Here is an 18,417-nt window from a genome sequence, read left to right on the forward strand (position 1 = left end):
ATAGTCACCAATCACAGCACAGCTTTCATTTTACCACAGCCAGGGGAAACAAAGTCTATTTATTATCATCAAATTTAAGCAACCAATCAGATCCCTGAATTCATTTTCCACACAACCTAATGCTGGATTCTGATTGGTTGCTGTGGGGAAATAGCTGTATTTCTATTTTTGCCACATAATTGTTGGCGTTATTTTCCCGCCAGCTGCTGCCGTCGCCTCTCTTTCACCATGGAGACACGCGGGCCGCCGCCCCCACCTCTCTTCTTTCACCGCACACACAGGCCTACTTCATTTACCCTTTGTCTGTGTGTAACATTGAAAAGCGCATGCGCGTCTGACCACACGCGTGCGCAGTGATTCGCCGCAGAATCGGACGCTACCATCTTTTAAAATTTTAGGGGTGAACGGTGCGCGTAGACATCCACTCGCCGACCTTTTAAAGCATAATTCTGAAATCTGCGCCCCCGTATATCGAGGACGTTGTATTTCCGCTGTGTGTGATAACATTATTTATGTTGTACCTGTGAAATAAACAGTCGGGAATCCCAGGTGGTAGGTTCGTCCTCCCCCGTCTAAGCAAGTGGTAGCGCGCAGACGGAGATAGACGCTGGTGAGGAGAGCGCCGCCGCCATTTTGTGACCGAGCTCGGGAGGTGTGAGTACAGCGGCAGGAGAGCTCAGCGGCCGGGCGTCTTGTGAACGGTTTACCGCTTTTGAGGCTTCCGCACATACTGGTGATTTCAGCTGTGATTCGAAACTGGATCCCGTGAGTATGAGTCTCCGGCGGGTGGGCCGTGTGGAGGCCGCATGGCCGGGGCCTCCGGTGGGAGGGGCGGCGGCTGGGAGCCGGCTCGGGCCTGTTCTACCAGCATCGTCGTGTATATGGCCATGAGGTGCTGGGCAGCTGCCGTGTGGGTGACCCTGGAAGACCCATTTCTTTCAGATCTGCACTTTTCTTGTTAATTTTCGTGAATTATTTATTTTTTTAAATTCCTGCAGCTTTGTGATAATTTGCTTCAGTACCTCTCAGTATGATCTCCTGTGATGGTCATGTGTGCACTAGCCACCAGGCCCATGTACTGAGACCACAGTCCTGTCCTAATGGGGAACCTAAGGCTATGTGCACACGTAGGAAGGAGGCTGCGGGTTTGATAAATCTGCTGGGCAAACCCGCTGCGGTTATCCCTGCAGATCTATCGCGGTTTGTGTTGCCGGTTCTGCTGCGGGGTTATCCTGCACTTGTTTTACTATTGATGCTGCATATGCAGCATCAATAGTAATGTTAAAAATCATGATATACTCACCCTCTGACGTCCCGATCTCCTCGGCGCTGCAGGCGGCGGTCCGGTTCCAAAGATGCTGTTCGAGAAGGACCTTCGTGACGTCACGGTCATGTGACCGCGACGTCAGTCATGTGACCGCGATGTCACCCAAACCTGAGACCGGACGGCCGTGTGCAGCGCTGAGAGGTGAGTATATCATTATTTCTTATTTTAATTCTTTTTTTTTTTTTTTTATACTCAAATATGGTTCTTAGGGCCTGGAGGAGAGTCTCCTCTCCTCCACCCCGGGTACCACCCGCACATTATCCGCATTACTTCCCGCTTGGTGGGCACAGCCCCATGCAGGAAGGAAGCGGATCAATGCATTCCTATGGGTGCAGAATCGCTGCGATTCTGCACAAAAGTGACATGCTGCGGGTTGTAAACCGCTGTGTTCCCACGTGGTTTTTCCCGCAGCATGTGCACAGCGGTTTGCGGTTTCCATAGGGTTTACAGGTTACTGTAAATGCAATGGAAACTGTAGTGGCAAAATTGCCGCGGTTCCGCGGTAAAAAACGCAAAGTGTGAACATAGCCTAAAGCCCACCATAGTCCTAGGTTAGAGGGATTGTCTGGTGACTAGTGGGGGTCCGCCTGCCTGATCGGCAGAAAGGGGCTGTAGTGCCGTTCCTAACTGAGGCTCCAATCATTTACTATGGGACTGCTGAGCTCTGCTTGGCTTTTTGTGCCAGTCCCATAGGTGAACGGTGCAGTGATTGACTTTGCTGATGTCTTAAAGTGTGTAATGCATGATGGGAGATGTAGTTTTGTAACTGTTAAAGATGAGACTTTAAAGGGAACTTGTCACCCCAAAAACCGAAGATGAGTTGCGGCCACTGATATCGGGGGCTTATCTGCAGCATTGTGTAAGCCCCCGATTTTATCCTGAAAGATGAGAAAAAGAGGTTGTTAAACTCAACCCTAGGGCGGTCCGGTTACGATTGGAGTTGCGGTCCGGGACCTCCTATCTAATTACGATGACGTCTTCACGCTGCGGCTTCGGCACAGCATGAAGACGAGAAGAGGATATCATCATAAGAAGATGGGAGGCCCCGGACCACGACGCCCATTGGACCCGGACTGCCCCTGGCTGAGTATAATAAAACCTCTCATCTTTCAGGATACATCGGGGGGCTTATCTATAGCATTATAGAATGCTGTGGATAAGCCCCTGATGCCAGTGGCTGCAGCTCATCTTCGATTTTTGGGGTGACAGGTTCCCTTTAATGTCCACTCCAGTAGCAAGTAGCTTTCCCCTGCTCAGTTTTCTGGGGGTTCTAGTGGTCGGCTTGTCCCTTATCCTGTAGACATGGGATCACTTTGTCTAACTTCACCCGTTCTCTGGTTTCCTGCATAAATGGTCCTCAAAATCCCATTCATTTATAGCAGAAAATCGGATCGCTGTGCAGCTTAGGCTACTTTCACACTAGCGTCTGTACGGGGCTGTTGCCATGCGTCGGCCCGACGCAAGCTGTGAAAAAAATGAACGGGGGTTCCCCAACGCATCCGCTGCCCCATTGTAATGTCTGGGGAGGAGGGGGTGGAGTTCCGACCATGCATGTGTGGTCGGAAATGGCAGACTCTACGCACAAAAAAGGTTACATGGAATGTTTTTTGTGCCGACGGTCCGCCAAAACACGTCGCATCCGTCGCACGACAGATGCGACGTGTGGCCATACGTTACAATGCGTCGGTAATACAAGTGTATGGAGAAAAAACTCATCCTGCAGGCACATTTGTAGGATGCGTTTTTTCACCAAAACGACGCATTGCGACGTACGCCAGAAAACGCTAGTGTGAAAGTAGCCTTAGCTACTTGGTAATTGTGTGCCCCTATAAGACATGCAGGCTGCGATTGTTGGGAAGCCCCTGGATCTGCAGTTACTGATTTTCTAAACGTGGACCACACAGGTGCCACTCTTCAAGTGCCTGATTAAAACTAAGAACAAAGTCTTCACCCGATGTCTTCCCGTTCACTTGCCCTCGTTGTATTCTGAAGTTCCATCTCATGGGTAGTCAAGTATATGACCACAGTAGCATTTCTTGCTGCAACAGGTTTTTCTGGACCTTCTTTAAAATAAATATATGCCTCACTTATGATGTATTGGTAACAGAAATGGTTTCTTTTAGTTTGCAACCATGGAGATGGAATATATCCGTGTGGCGGAGGACGAGAATGAGGAGCCGATGGAAATTCCATCGGAGGATGATGGCACCGTCCTACTGTCCACTGTAACCGCACAGTTTCCCGGCGCCTGCGGCCTCAGATACCGTAATCCAGTGAACCAGTGCATGCGGGGAGTCCGCCTGGTAGAAGGCATCCTACATGCTCCAGAATCTGGATGGGGAAATCTCGTGTATGTCGTGAACTACCCAAAAGGTGAGTTCTCTTCTAGTGGATGTGTAACGTATGCTTGGTCTGTTCTGGTCGGTCACTCTCTTAATTATGGCTATAAAGCCTTCATGTGATGTCCTAGTGCATGTGAATAAAAAACGTAACACTTTTTGGGGTTTATCCAGATTAATTGAAATGCTGTTGATTTGCCCATAAGATGAGATTTAACAAATGAATCCACACACTGGAGAGGATTTCTGCACATAAGCTAAATAAAGATGCAAATATTGAAATCTGCAGCAAGATTTTACAACCCATTTCAGTGTAATGGGGTGACATGCTTTTGATTTTCCTGTGAAATTTCCTTTCCTGGCCACCATTCCATTTAATAATATAAATAAAAATTATTATAGCGCCAACATATTCCGCAGCACTTTACAATTAAGCGGGGACATGTACAGACAATAAATTCAGTACAAGTTAAGACAATTTAAACAGTGACATAAGGGGTGAGGTCCCTGCTCACAAGCTTACAATCTACAAGGAAATTTATTGGTTTCCCTGAAGAAAAAAAAGGAATATAGGGCATCTGTGCTGCTGTTGCTCTCCCTCACTGGGATGTAAGTTCCTGTTGGTTATGGTCTTGGCGATCGGACACCCACCAATCGAGTTATCACTTATCCTGTTTAATGGGTAATATCCTGAGTATCACAAATAAAGGCAACAAAGGAATGCAAAAGTGGTAGTGAGGGTATCCATAGTATTTAGTGAATTTTAAATATAAAATCATATGAAGGTGAAGAACCCTGCAACAAAGAAGCCGCGCCTGAGTAATACCTAGACAGTCGGAAAACTATGAAACAAGGAGAATAAAGAACCGACCATATAGTCCAAAATAATTTGTTACTAATTCAGGTAAGGCTGGGTTCACATTGTTAGTGGGTGTCCGCTGACGGAATCCGTTACATGGCGCAATTAACGCTATGTAACGGATCTGTTAGCGCACCCATTGACCCAATGTAACGAACGCATCACTAACGTATGCCATTTTTGGCATGCGTTAGCGATGTCCCGTTATTTTCTGACGGACCTCGAACGTCATCTGCGCTAGCGGGATCGCTAAACACAATCCCTTTTAAGACATTGCGTTAGCGCATTCCTTTAGCGTATGCGCTAAACGGATTGCACTAATGCATTGTGAACCTAGCCTAAGGGTACCGTCACACAGTGCAATTTTGATCGCTACAACGGCACGATTCGTGACGTTCGAGCGATATAGTTACGAGATCGCAGTGTCTGACACGCTCCTGCGATCAGGGACCCCGCTGAGAATCGTACGTCGTAGCAGATCGTTTGAAACTTTCTTTCGTCGTCTAGTGTCCCGCTGTGGCGGCATGATTGCATGGTGTAACATATATCGTATACGATGTGCGCATAGTAACCAACGGCTTCTACATCGCACATACGTCATGAAATTATCGCTCCAGCGTCGTAGATTGCAAAGTGTGACAGCAGTCTACGACGCTGGAGCGATATTGTTACGACGCTGGAGCGTCACGGATCGTACCGTCGTAGCGATGAAAATTGCACTGTGTGACGGTACCCTAAGAAATGACAAAATAAACTGCAATGAATTAGATAAAATGGAAAATTTGTACAAAAAGACGCACACAAAGGGGTTTGCTACTGCAAATAGAGCTGAGTGAAAAGCGACACTATGGTATGTTGTACGATACTATCGTGTGCTCACAAAAATCAGTGAGCAAAACTGCAAAATATTTATAAAAATAAAAAAACATATCAAGGTAAAAATAAACTAGTAAAGTGCTAGTGCAGTGTAACAAAGCATGTCACCGTAGCAGCAAAATCAATAGGTATAAGTGTATACCATATAGTTGTCAAATCACCAAATAAAAAGAGTGAATGTGTATCAAAAGTGTTACCATAGCGGGAATATCAATAAATGCAAGTGTATTCATCATGGTGAACAGGGCACCAAATGGGAGCACAGAGTAAGTGTGTGGTAGCAAGAGCAGAAGATCATGTGAAAGTATAACTAATAAATACAAGGTAGGAAATATCTCGCAATGATGATGCAGATATCTGGCTCCTGGATGGTGTCCACCCCAATGCGTGTTACGGCAGGGTGCTCTGTACTGTCCCATTGATCTTGTGGCCTACTATACCATTATGGTTTGGCCAGAAGATATGGTAGACTGGTAGGCACACCGTCTGGATTAGTGCCAGTCCTGTAGACAAGTGTACTTCATCCTTGGGGTCTTGGTGCTCATCCAGTAAATGCTAAACCATGGAGACTTCCTATAGATGCCAAAAAGTTGGAGCAGTGTGCGCTGAGAGCTCAGAATGGAGGAGAACATTGCTGCTGTTATGGCCTCCTGATGGCTAAAGAACACTGCTGCTTATGTTAGATGGTATTATGTAGACCCTTGTGCCTTCTTTCAAGACGGTCAATATATTTTTATTGCAGACAACAAAAGGAAGATGGATGAAACTGATGCTTCTTCCGCTGTTAAAATTAAGCGAGCAGTAACAAAAACCTCTGACCTAATTGTGCTCGGCCTACCATGGAAAACAACGGAGCAGGATCTGAAGGACTACTTCAGCACATACGGAGAAGTCATCATGGTCCAGGTACTGATGCTGCAGATGTTCACTGGTGCTTGCTAATGAGCTGAAGTCTAACTTATTGCAACCTGAACACTTTATTTTATTTTGATTTGTAGGTTAAAAAAGATGCTAAAACTGGGCAATCTAAAGGCTTCGGCTTTGTAAGGTTCACAGAATATGAAACGCAAGTGAAAGTGATGTCCCAGCGCCACATGATAGACGGAAGATGGTGCGACTGTAAACTACCCAATTCCAAGGTAATACCACATCCTCGTATCATTCTTGTGCATGCCGATTAGATACTCATGAAGTGGTCCATGGCAGTTCTCTGTCTAAAGGTTTCCTTTAATATTTGGAAACGTAAGAATTTGGGCTCTTACAAAACAAAGTACCGTATTTTTCGCTTTATAATATGCTCTGGAGTATAAGACGAACCACAAATTTTGAGGCGAAATGGGAAAAACTTTTTTTTTAATGGTGTTTCTTAAAATCCATGTGTCTTATTGCTTACGGGGGTGTGGTGCCTGCGGTGAAGGTCCTAAGGTTGCTGCTGGAGGAGGCAGAAGTGGAACGTTGCTGCAGGACGCAGGCTGGGATGAGGCGGTGTTCAGATGTGGGTGTCCAATGCTGTGCTCTGTCCCTGGTGCTGTCGAGTGCTGCTGCCACCGGGCTCTGTCCCTTGCACTGCCTGGGACAGGGTGGCGGCAAGCTCTGGACACCCGCAGCGGCAGCACAAATGAGGTATATCCACATTGTAAGACGCACCCCCATTTCCCCAAAAAAAATTTTTGGGAAAAAGTGCATCTTACAAAGCAAAAAATACGGTATATAACTTGACATTTGCAATACATGGAGTTTGCAAGTGCTGGTTAGTAGCTGCAAATATCAGTTACATCAAAGCAATGTAAGAGGTTGTAGACATGACAGCTTGCACATGTGTAAGGTTCCTGGAACATGTGGCTTAATGTAGGGGATAGTTTTTTTTTTTTTTTGTTTTTTGTGCAAGGGGTTGAAAGTACATTTCTCCATATACAGTGCTTAATGGAGGTCTTTGGCTTTCAGAAGTGCTTCTTTCTTTTATATAACACAACTGTACCATTTTAAGTTTGCTCATTGTTGCTCCCTTACAGCAAAGCCCGGATGAGCCAATGCGCAGCCGTAAAGTGTTTGTTGGCCGCTGCACCGAGGATATGAGCGCCGAGGAGCTGCGCCAGTTCTTCACACAGTACGGAGAGGTTGTGGATGTCTTCATCCCAAAGCCGTTTAGAGCATTCTCCTTTGTGACTTTCGCAGATGATCAGGTAAGACAGGATAAATGCAGCTCCCTCGTTTTCTATGACTGAATTCCTTTAGCAGCTTTCTTAAATTAATGCATGAACATATCCATTCGCCACCATTTCTAATAAAATTGATCACACGGATGTGCTGTGAAACTGATGTCTAATCTTATCTGAATTACCAAGTCCACAAAATAAGTGACCACACGCACCCACTTATCAGACCTGTAACTGCTTTATGCAGTTTTTGTGCTATTTATTGGTCACCTATCAGTTTGCATATGGCACCGTCTGTTGGGAGGACAGTAATGTTTAGGAAGAGCTGAGCTTGTAGGCATGAGGGTGATTGATCGTTATAACTTCTGTCCTAATTTTTTAAATCTATGCTCTCTCCTTGTACTGGGGGGTGTAATCTGATCAGCACAGTCATACAATGATTTCTGCAGGGACTGCCCACCGGTCTACTTAACAAACATCTAATTAAACCTGCATGCGGCCTGCTAACTGGATTTAAGCTTTATAATGGTTTGACAGATACAGGTCAGATGTCCCATATTGGACATTAAAGGCTGGATATCGGGGTCTTTTTGTAGCCCTTGGTACTAGAATTGGTATTGTGGCATTGTAGGTGACACCCCTAAGTGAATGTCTTTTATTTTTCAAGGTTGCCCAGTCTCTGTGTGGAGAAGATCTCATTATCAAAGGAGTCAGTGTTCATGTGTCTACAGCGGAGCCTAAACACAATAATAACAATAGAAGCCCTTTGGAGAGGGGTGGCAGATTCCCAGGCCCCAACTTTGGCAATCAGGGGTACCCTAATAACAGGCCAAACAGTGGTGCACTTGGTAACAATCAGCCCAATAACATGGGAGGGGGTGGTGGTGGTGGTGGCGGCGGAGGCGGCATGAATTTTGGGGCGTTTAGCATTAATCCCGCAATGATGGCGGCTGCTCAGGCAGCTTTACAGAGCAGCTGGGGTATGATGGGCATGCTGGCTAGCCAGCAAAATCAAGCTGGCCCCCAGGGTCAAGGCAATCAACCTCAAGGCAATCAGCCACGGGACCAGTCACAGGGCTTTGGCTCTGCCAGTAACTCCTATGGATCAAACTCTGGGGCTATAGGTTGGGGTTCTCCTAATGCTGGCTCTGGCACAGGCTTCAATGGAGGGGGCTTCAGCTCAAGCATGGAGTCAAAGTCCTCTGGTTGGGGAATGTAGGTGGTATGGTAGATGTGTTAGTTGGGGGGGTTGTTATAATGAACATTTCCTAATTTTATGGTAAGTACAATGTTAAATGCAATTGCAGACCTATTGTCCAAGGTTTTCTTCAAGCTTGCAGGTGGTTCAGCTGTACATCCTCTATGAAGGAAACCAGGTGGTGTGATCCCATGTGTGAATTCTCTATGAACCCTTACTGCATGTTGAAGAAAACTATTTGCCTTTGTTTGGTGTTGCCCAGTGACTTAACTTAAACATTTTTATGACTTTTTTTTTCTCCTTTGATGAGAATCGCATCTTGTTTAGACCAGTTTTCCTTCCCTTATTGTGTTCACTGCTCCAACTACCGACCTCTGCTCCGCACACTTGTCTCTCTGGACCTGCCACTCAGTTCTGTTTTATATCCGGCCTTGGCATCATTCCTTCATAATTCTCCCATCAAGAAATCGACAGCACACGGCCATTCTTAAGACGGTGGGTGATCCAATTTTTGTCCACTATATTTCGTGGAAGTCGTACCAGCGCTTTGAGAACGCACGGCTGTGAGATGGATCCAGAAGGCTGTTTGAACCGTGGGCTTGTTGGTACCAAGGCATGAGAGGCTTGGGGTATGAGCGAGAAGCGGAGAGCGTGCAGAGACCTGGTGGTGCATTTTGGAATATTTTTTTTTTTTTCTAAGCGTTAAAAGATGTCTCTCGATCCAGTGGCCATGGTGAGCGTGTGCGGAGAGCAGTGGGGAGCCAGTAACGTACGAATGTTTTCTTGCATTCAAAAGACTCGTTCATTTGAAAGACTGGGGCTGATATATATTTTCTTTTTTTCTTGCCTAAATGCTATAAATGTTTGAAATAGGTTTGTGTACAAAGACATTTTTTTTTTCCCCCTTTACCTTAAAATGTCTACTGCTGTGAATGCTGTATGAGGTGTGCACTCTTATCTGTTCAATGACCTTGTGAGTCCTTGTGAACTGCATATGATGCTGGTGGGGGCGGGTGGTGAACGCTCTGGAGTGACATGGGAAATGCTCCTGTTCTAGAGTGTTGGGACTGTTTTTTGGTTTGTAAGTAATACCCAGAATGCTGTTTGCAGTCATGTGTTCTGTGTCTGGATGCTTTTTACAAGACTTGTCAATGTAGGATTCTTAAATAAAATCTATTAACTACGACGTGTTTGAGTTTTTCCTCCTTCCAAAAAACAATCTGCTTTACCCTCTGCTGCATCAAAGTGGGACAACAGTAGAGATAGTTGACTGCAAAGAATAAGTATTGTGATCAGCTGTAAATGTTGGCCTGTATTTGTTACAGTGCCATTTATCCATGGCGCTTTACATGTGAAATGCAGTCTAAATAATAAAAACAAGTACAATCTTCAACAATAAATTGCAACTGGTACAGGAGGAGAGGACCCTGCCCGCAAGGGTTCACAATCTACAAGGGATGGGTGAGGATACAGTAGTAAAGGGTAGAGCTGGTCATCCAGCTGTTTGGTGGATCAGTGAGTACTGCAAGTTGTAGGCTTGTCAGAAGAGGTAGGTCTTCAGGTTCCTTTTGAAGGTGTACAAGGTATAACACTTGCAATTAGCAAACCTCACGACAGCCTTTGGCATCTTGTCCCTCATCACGTCTGACCTGGCTGTATGTGCTTTGTCTGTGCTCACAGCTGAGGCTTTTTAAGCTTTCAACCCCGAGGCTATGATCACCTTTCTGGACAAATTTTACTATTCTGAAGTGTCACTTTGTGTGATTCCACTGACTGAGACTTCTTTCGTCTCATCTCTTCCTCCCACAACCGCATCCAAGACTTCTCCCGTGCTTCCCCTATACTATGGAACTCTCTACCCCAACACATCGGGCTCTCGCCTACCACAGAAACCTTCAAAAGGAACCTGAAGACTCACCTCTTCCAACAAGCCTACAACCTGCAGTGGACCCCAGTCTACTGAACCCTCTCCTAGTGTATCCTCACCCATCCCCTATAGACTGAGCCACACTTAGATCACATTTATTCAGCGCTCTACGCTGAGCACTTCGAGGTTTTCATCTAAATCTGTGACATGATTCAGGTAAGACCACTGAGAAATCCTTTCACTATGAGGCAGCAGTTATTCTGGAGTCTGTCTGGTCTCTGTTCAGCTATGTCTTTTCTAGTGGTGCACAAAAAGCAAGTCGATAGCGCTTTTATGCACACCAAAAAAGACACTGCCAGATCATAGGTCAGACGACATCCAGTGTCTCCTCCCTCAATATAGGGAATATTTTGCCCGGGGGTCTGTCTGAATCACGTTTTTCAGAGATTTGCACAAACTCCAATATAAGCTTTGTATCACCATATTTTGAGCTATGATTTTCCCCTTCTCCCATGATGGCACCACCTGAGAGGGTATCCGCCCATCAAGGACAGGAAACCTACTGAATAAAAGGGTGGTACCTCTCCTCTGCATCAGTTTGGTTTTCTGTCCTTGTGAGAACCTGAGAAGAGAGCTGAGCAGCGGCCTTTCTGGCTGACGCCCCTGCAGATTACGTCAGGTTGGCAGCTAGGTCAGCAAATCTATCGGCTCTGTGCCTCAAAAGCTGGCCAGGGGATGCCCAGTCCAAAGCCAGACTATGTTCAGTCCCATGTGATGGGAAATTTTCTTTTCGGCCAGGCTCAGGATGATATCCTAGATAAAGCAGCGGATAAGAAGGGCTTTCCCAATGTGCCTCTTCCTCAATACAAGAGTTCTTTTTGTATGAAGAAGTATAACTGGAACAAACCCCTTAGGCAACAAAAGAATTGGAAAGGAGGAGAAATCAAGGAACATAGGTTTCATGTTTGAGGGGCTCTCGGCAGAGAGCTAAAAGCAATCTAAGTTAAAGGCTTCGAAAGGTAGGAGGAAGGTTGTCCCACTTACAACCTGCCTGGGAGAAAATCTCCGCCAATTCCTGGATCCTGAATAGAATAAAATCAGGTCTAAAACTGGAGTTGAGGTCCACTCCCAGGCACAGCTTCAAGATCTCGTTCCCGAAGACTCTGAAAGAGCAACAGGCCCTAGAGGCGGAAGTGTTATGCTTACTGCAGAAGCGAGGTTCTGGTGGAGGTACTGATTCAGCAGCAGGGGAAGGGGTTTTATTCTCCCCTGTTCCTGATAAGGAAACCTACCAGTCCTTTAGGACTATTATCAACCTGCGAATTCTCAACAAGTTTCTGGTCTACAGACCATTCAAGATGGAGTCAATAAAATAATCAAAGATCTTGTTCCCAGGCTGCTATGAGTGTCTTAGATGTGAAGGATGCATATTACTATGTCCCCATCCATCGGAGATACCAGCTGTAGCTGAGAGTAGCCGTATGTATAGACAGGCAGCTCAGACATTTCCTGTACAGGGCACTAACCTTCGGTCTATCCATGGCTCCAAGAAACTCAGGGAATCTGTCGCAGGGATTCTGTGGTCCTACCAGGTAACAGACGTGATTGTGACGGCTGCGAGCGCAGAAGGATGTGAAGCACATCTCAGAGATCATAGTCCAGGGTGTCTGGTCAGAGACCGAAGTCGACCATTCCTCAAACGTGAAAGAGCTACAGGCGGTAAAAAGAGCAGTAGTAGAATTCCCTATCTAGAGGGGCACCACATTCGAGTCATGTCAGACAACCAGACGATGGTTGCTTATATCAACCATCGGGGGGGCACAAGATCCCAGGTCCTGATGCTATCACAGTCAGTTCTCCAGTTCATGGAGGAACTTCAATTGAGACTAATCGCACTGCATGTGAAAGGGAAGGGCTCAGTGTCTCCTCAGAGGTCAGATCTGCATTTGACAGCCTGGATTTTGAGAGTGCACTAATACAAAGTCTTCTCCCCAGCCTCAGTCGCTACCCTGCTGCAGAGTAGGAAGCCAGGAACGACTAGAATATACGGCAAGATATGGGCTAAATTCTTAGCTTGTTTAGGGGGACAAGGTCCTGATTAAGGCTATATTGAAATTTCTTCAGAAGGGTATGGAGATGAGCCTAGCCTTTAGCACCCTTAAGGTGCAGGTGTCTGCTTTGGCAGTCCTATATAATCACAACCTCATGGATGATAGATGGATAGTTAGGTTCATTTAAGCATTCATTTAAGCATGCCATGGGTCGAGACTAATGCCAGGCCCAAAGATGTCTCCTTTGGACTTAAATCCGGTTCTTGAGGCATCGACATGATCTCCCTCTGAGCACTTGAATTAATTGCCGGCTAAAGTACTAACACTAAAAACTGATATTAGTGGCCCTAACATCAGCTCACAGGGTCAGTGATTTACAGGCTCTGTCATTCACCCATTCGTGCAGTTGTCAGATGATGGGGTTATTCTGAGGCCATATCCAGCATATCTTCTGAACGTAGCCTCAAAGTTTCATAGAAGCCAGGAGATAGTACTGCCCCTTCTTTTAGGGACCCGGAAAATGTGGAGGAATGCAGGCTTCACACATTAGATGTTAGGAGAGCCCTGGTACAATACTCTGACATAGACGTGTCAAGACGGTGGAGGAAAAGTGAGTCCTTATTCGTATCGTTTCAGGGAATTAGGAAAGGTCTTAAAGGGACTCTGTCACCTGAATTTGGCGGGACTGGTTTTGGGTCATATGGGCGGAGTTTTCAGGTGTTTGATTCACCCTTTCCTTACCCGCTGGCTGCATGCCGGCTGCAATACTGGATTGAAGTTAATTCCTGTCCTCCAGAGTACACGCCTGCGCAAAGCAATCTTGCCTTGTGCAGGCGTGTACTATGGAGGACAGAGAATGAACTTCAAATCAATATTGCAGCCAGCGGGTAAGGAAAGGGTGAATCAAACACCTGAAAACTCCGCCCATATGACCCAAAACCAGTCCCGCCAAATTCAGGTGACAGGTTCCCTTTAAGGTTATGAGGGGTACTATAGCTAGATGGGTTAGGGATGCCATTAGCCTGGCGTACAACCATTCCACCAGGGCCATGGCGACATCCTGGGCTGAGAAGGCGGAGATGTCGATCGACAGAATATGTAAGGCGGCAGCATGGTCTTCTCCTTCAACCTTCTATAAACACTACCATCTTAAGCTGTCTTCCTCTGATGATCCTTTGGAAGAAAGGTGATACAAGCGGTGATACCCTCCCTACAGTGCTTTTGTTCTATATAAATCTCAGGTGGTGCTGTCATGGGAGAAGGGAAAAGTTTTAGTTGCCATTAATGGGATTTTACAGAGCACACAACGGCACACTTACTATGTTCCCTCCCTCTTTTATAACTAATAGTGTGCACTTTTAAGGGTGTTTTTAAGAAAATAATTTGTTTGACGGTTCTGTTACTCTGAAACCCAAACTGATGCGGAGGAGAGGTACCGCCCTTTTATTCAGTAGGTTTCCTGTCCTTGATGGGCGGATACCCTCTCTCAGGTGGTGCTGTCATGGGCTCTGTAAAATCCTGTTACCAGTAAGTAACTTAAGATTTTTTTTTTCCCATTTTCGGCCCACTATATGAGGCCTTATTTTTTGTGGGACCAGCTAGCGGTTTTATTTGTACCATTTTTGGGCACATGACATTTTTGATCATTTTCTATTCTGATTTTTGGGAGTCAGAATGAACAAAAACCAGCAATTGCTTCTTTTTTTTTTTGTTTTAATGCCGTATCGCGTGTGGTAAAATTGATAAGACTGCTTTATTCTTCGGGTCAGTACGATTACAGCGATACCACATTTATATTTTTTATGTTTAGGCGCTTTTACACAAAGTTATAAATGATAATTTTTGCAACTCTTTATTCTGAGAGCTATAACATTATTCTTTTACTTACGGATCTGCATGGCAGCATTTTTTTGCGAGAGAAGATGAACTTTTCAGACATACTATTTTTTATATTTGGTCATTATTGCATTTTAGTCCTCCTGTTCGGCGGTATGCTGATAAAGCGTAGTTTTTCGATCACCCGTGACAGCACCATGAGAGAGTACTACCAAAAATATAGCGTGCACCTCCAGCCATCAACAATTAAACACTATGTAGAAAAGTAGGTTGCAAAACCTTGTATGGAAAACAACCATAAATCAAGGAGAAAACAGACCAAACAAACGATGGTATGCACACCTGATACAATGTAAATGTGAAATGTACAAATAATTTTTATTAGGACCTGAGACATACACAGTGTATATTAAAAACACTTAAAAACATATACAACACATGACAAATACTGTATATCACACCTCTTAGCTCATCAGCCATTTGATATGATTTTGGCTCAAACTCCAATACTTAATGAGTTCCAACCAGGTTAATTAAAGGGTTAAATAGCCCATGATAACACAGTAAACTGAAATGGTCGGAGGACCACATGTGCAAAAGGATGTAGATTGCAGATGACATAATATGAAAAGCGCAGCCTGAAAGACCAAATGTAAAAGACAATATGGATATATAAGCATGTGTAGTGACCCGCAAAAAAAAATGTGCAGGCTTTAAGAAATGTCCCTAGGCATGGCTACCTGACCGGCTCTGGAGCATTCATGAGATGACCTAAAGGACAAATATGTCCACATGGGACCGGGGTGTGAGGGGAACCCCACTCGTATCGCTACTAGAAGCAGCTTCTTCGGGGAAATATCTTCATATAAGAGGAAGAGAAAACATCAAAGCAGACTTTTTAAGCTGCAATCAACTCTGGCAAGGAGAGTGGGAGTTAAATCAAGCCATCTTCAGCCAAATAGTACAGATGTGGGGCCGACCGGACATGGACGTCTTTGCCACCAGTTTGAACAGGAAGGTGAAGATTTTGTTCTCTGAGCCCCAGAGTAGGTCACCAGGGGTAGATGCCTTCTTAGTTCCATGGAAGTTCAGCCTGCATATGCTATTCCTCCAATATCCCTGATCTGATGCCGCTGGTGGTAAGAATGATCAGAGAAGACAAAGCAAGACTTACCTTAATTGCCCCAGAAGGCCATGGTTTTCAGGGTTAAGGACTACGTCGATCACCGGCCCATGGGTCCTCCAGGAGGTTCCGAATTTCCTCTCAGGGACCAATCTATCCACGAGTAACCAATCTCCTTTTGATGGCTTGGAATTTGAGAGGGTGCTGTTAATAGAAAAGGGTTTCTTTCCCAATCTTGTCACTACTCTGCTTTTAAAGTAGAAAAGTTTCCATGGCTAGAATTTATACCAAAATTTGGAGAACGTTTCTGACTACCTCGGGATTAAGAATTGAGGATGGGGCTCCAGTAGGTCTGGTTCTGGAGTTTTTACAAAAGGGCCTTGAGCTAGGCCTATCCAGCAGCACCCTCAAGGTCCACGTTTCAGCTCTGGGGGCCCTGTATAACTGTGATCTGGCATGGAATTATTGGGTATCTAGATCCAGGCTCCTCCTTAAAGGGTAGTGCCATGGGATGTAAACCTAGTTTTAACAGCCAAGATGGTCTCCTTTTGAGGCCATTGATTTATGATCAGTAAAATTTATTTCTCTAAAGATGGCCCTTCTGGTGACTTCAACATCTGCCCGAAGGGTCATTGACATTCGGACCCTTTCCAGAGTCCCACCATTCACTCAGTTTCTGGACGACAGAGTCATTTTGAAGTCGGATCCATCCTACCTACCAAAGGTGGCATTCCGGTTTCATAGGTTACAAGAAATAATTATTAATTCCTTTTGCGCTAGCCCAAACAATCGGAGGGAAGAGCAGCTTCCTACGCTGGACATTACAAAATGTCTACTACCTGACTGTTACTGATCTCTGGAAAAGATAATTCTTTGTTCATGTCCTTTTAGGGATCCAGATAAGGGTTTAATGCTTCAAAACACACAATAGCTAGGTGGAGTAGGAAACTATTTCTTTTGCTTATTCTGCAAGTGGCAAAGTAGTTCCAGTAGGTCTGAGGGCTCACTCTACACGGGCTGTGGCAATCTCCTAGGTGGAGAGATCGGACGTCTCGATTGAGCAGATCTGTAAGGCAACAACCTGGTCATCTCCCATTTTCTATAAGCATTATAGACTGGATATGGGTTCTTCTTCTGACCTCACCTTTTGGAAGAAGGGTGCTCCAGGCTGTAATCCCTTCCTGAACTCTTACTTTCTCTGTAATTCTCTTGTGGTGCTGTCATGGGTGATCAATAGTTTTAGTTACTTACCGGTAACCGGATTTTCCGGAACCCAGGACAGTGCCCTTATATTACCTCCTGTCACGTGTGGGTGAGCACTTTCATTAGTGTATAAAGTCACATTTAGGATTGTGATTGGTGATACGGGTAAAATTTGTATTTATTTGCAATAACCATTGGAGGTCCTCTCAAGCTCTGTAATCCAATTGATGAATGGGAGAGGCGCCGCCCTTTTATGCCAGAAGTTGTCCTGTCCTGTCCTTGAAGGATGGATCCCCTCATGGTGCTGTCATGGGTTCTGAAAAATCCCATTACTGGTGAGTAACTAAGACTTTTGTGCCTCGTGTTTTTATATATATATATATATATATATATATAATATAATACTCTTCCCTGGAGGGGTTACCTAGTGACCGTTTTCTACATCTGGTCGTTATGAATGCGGTGATACCAACTGTGTACATATATTTATTACATACATATATTTATTGGATACATTTTTTTTTCTAACCCCTTTACCACCTTAGACGTATAGTTATGTCTAAGGTTGGCTCCCCCTGTTTGCTGCGGGCTCCGGCGCTGAGTACGTAACTTTTCTAGCACATGTCAGCTGATTTCATTGCAATAACATATTAAATGCCGCTCTCAATCTCTGACAGTGGCATTTAACACTCTCGCGCCGGAAGCGCTTCACTAATGCCGCCCATTGTCGCCCACATCACATGACTGCGGATTACTGATGGGTTGGCATAACATCCCAGGATCTGCAGTAGACCCCTGGTTGTCTTCTACACCAAAATGGTAAAAATAAAAGCATCAGCTTGGCACACAAAAAACAGCTTTCACCCAGCCCCAGATCAGAAAAAAATAGAGATGCTATGGGCTTCGGAAAATGGCAACTTTTTTTTTTTTTTTTTAATAGAAACTTTGTTTTTTTTTTTCCCAACACTTAAAGGAAACCTGTCACCTGAATTTGGCGGGACTGGTTTTGGGTCATATGGGCGGAGTTTTCAGGTGTTTGATTCACCCTTTGCTTACCCGCTGGCTGCATGCTGGCCAAAATATTGGATTGAAGTTCATTCTCTGTCCTCCGTAGCACACGCCTGCGCAAGGCAAGATTGCTTTGTGCAGGCATGTACTACGGAGGACAGAGAATGAACTTCAATCCAATATTGCAGCCAGCGGGTAAGCAAAGGGTGAATCAAACACTCGAAAACTCCGCCCATATGACCCAAAACCAGTCCTGCCAAATTCAGGTGACAGGTTCCCTTTAAATAAAAAAAGAACCTATACATGTTTTGTATCTGCAAACTCGTAATGACCCGGAGAATCATAATATCAGGTCTGTTTTTAGCATTCAGAGAACATATTTAAAAAAGGGCAATTCCACAATTGCCGTTTTAATATTACTAAATGCACAAAACCAAATGTTGCCTTGTTTAAAAACAAAACTATATGGACCTTTGCATGATGAAAATGTGGCCACCGAGTCATTTGGCTTTGGTAGTCACTTGTGCTGCTAGGGAGCAATTGCTACTGCCAAGTAAAAGACAATGGAGTGGTG

The 18,417-nt window shown here is 45.0% G+C and overlaps 1 protein-coding gene across 1 annotated transcript; it reads left to right on the forward strand.

Moving 5' to 3' along the window:
- Positions 1-627: 627 nt before the first annotated feature.
- On the forward strand, positions 628-9,941 carry TARDBP (TAR DNA binding protein). Its single transcript, XM_069741964.1, has 6 exons — positions 628-765; positions 3,451-3,700; positions 6,144-6,307; positions 6,400-6,540; positions 7,414-7,584; positions 8,225-9,941. Exons 2-6 carry the CDS (start codon positions 3,460-3,462, stop codon positions 8,774-8,776), a joined length of 1,269 nt encoding a protein of 422 aa, XP_069598065.1. The 5' UTR covers positions 628-765; positions 3,451-3,459; the 3' UTR covers positions 8,777-9,941.
- Positions 9,942-18,417: the final 8,476 nt, after the last annotated feature.

Source organism: Ranitomeya imitator, chromosome 10 (assembly GCF_032444005.1).
Source record: "Ranitomeya imitator isolate aRanImi1 chromosome 10, aRanImi1.pri, whole genome shotgun sequence".
Taxonomy (NCBI): Eukaryota; Metazoa; Chordata; class Amphibia; order Anura; family Dendrobatidae; genus Ranitomeya; species Ranitomeya imitator.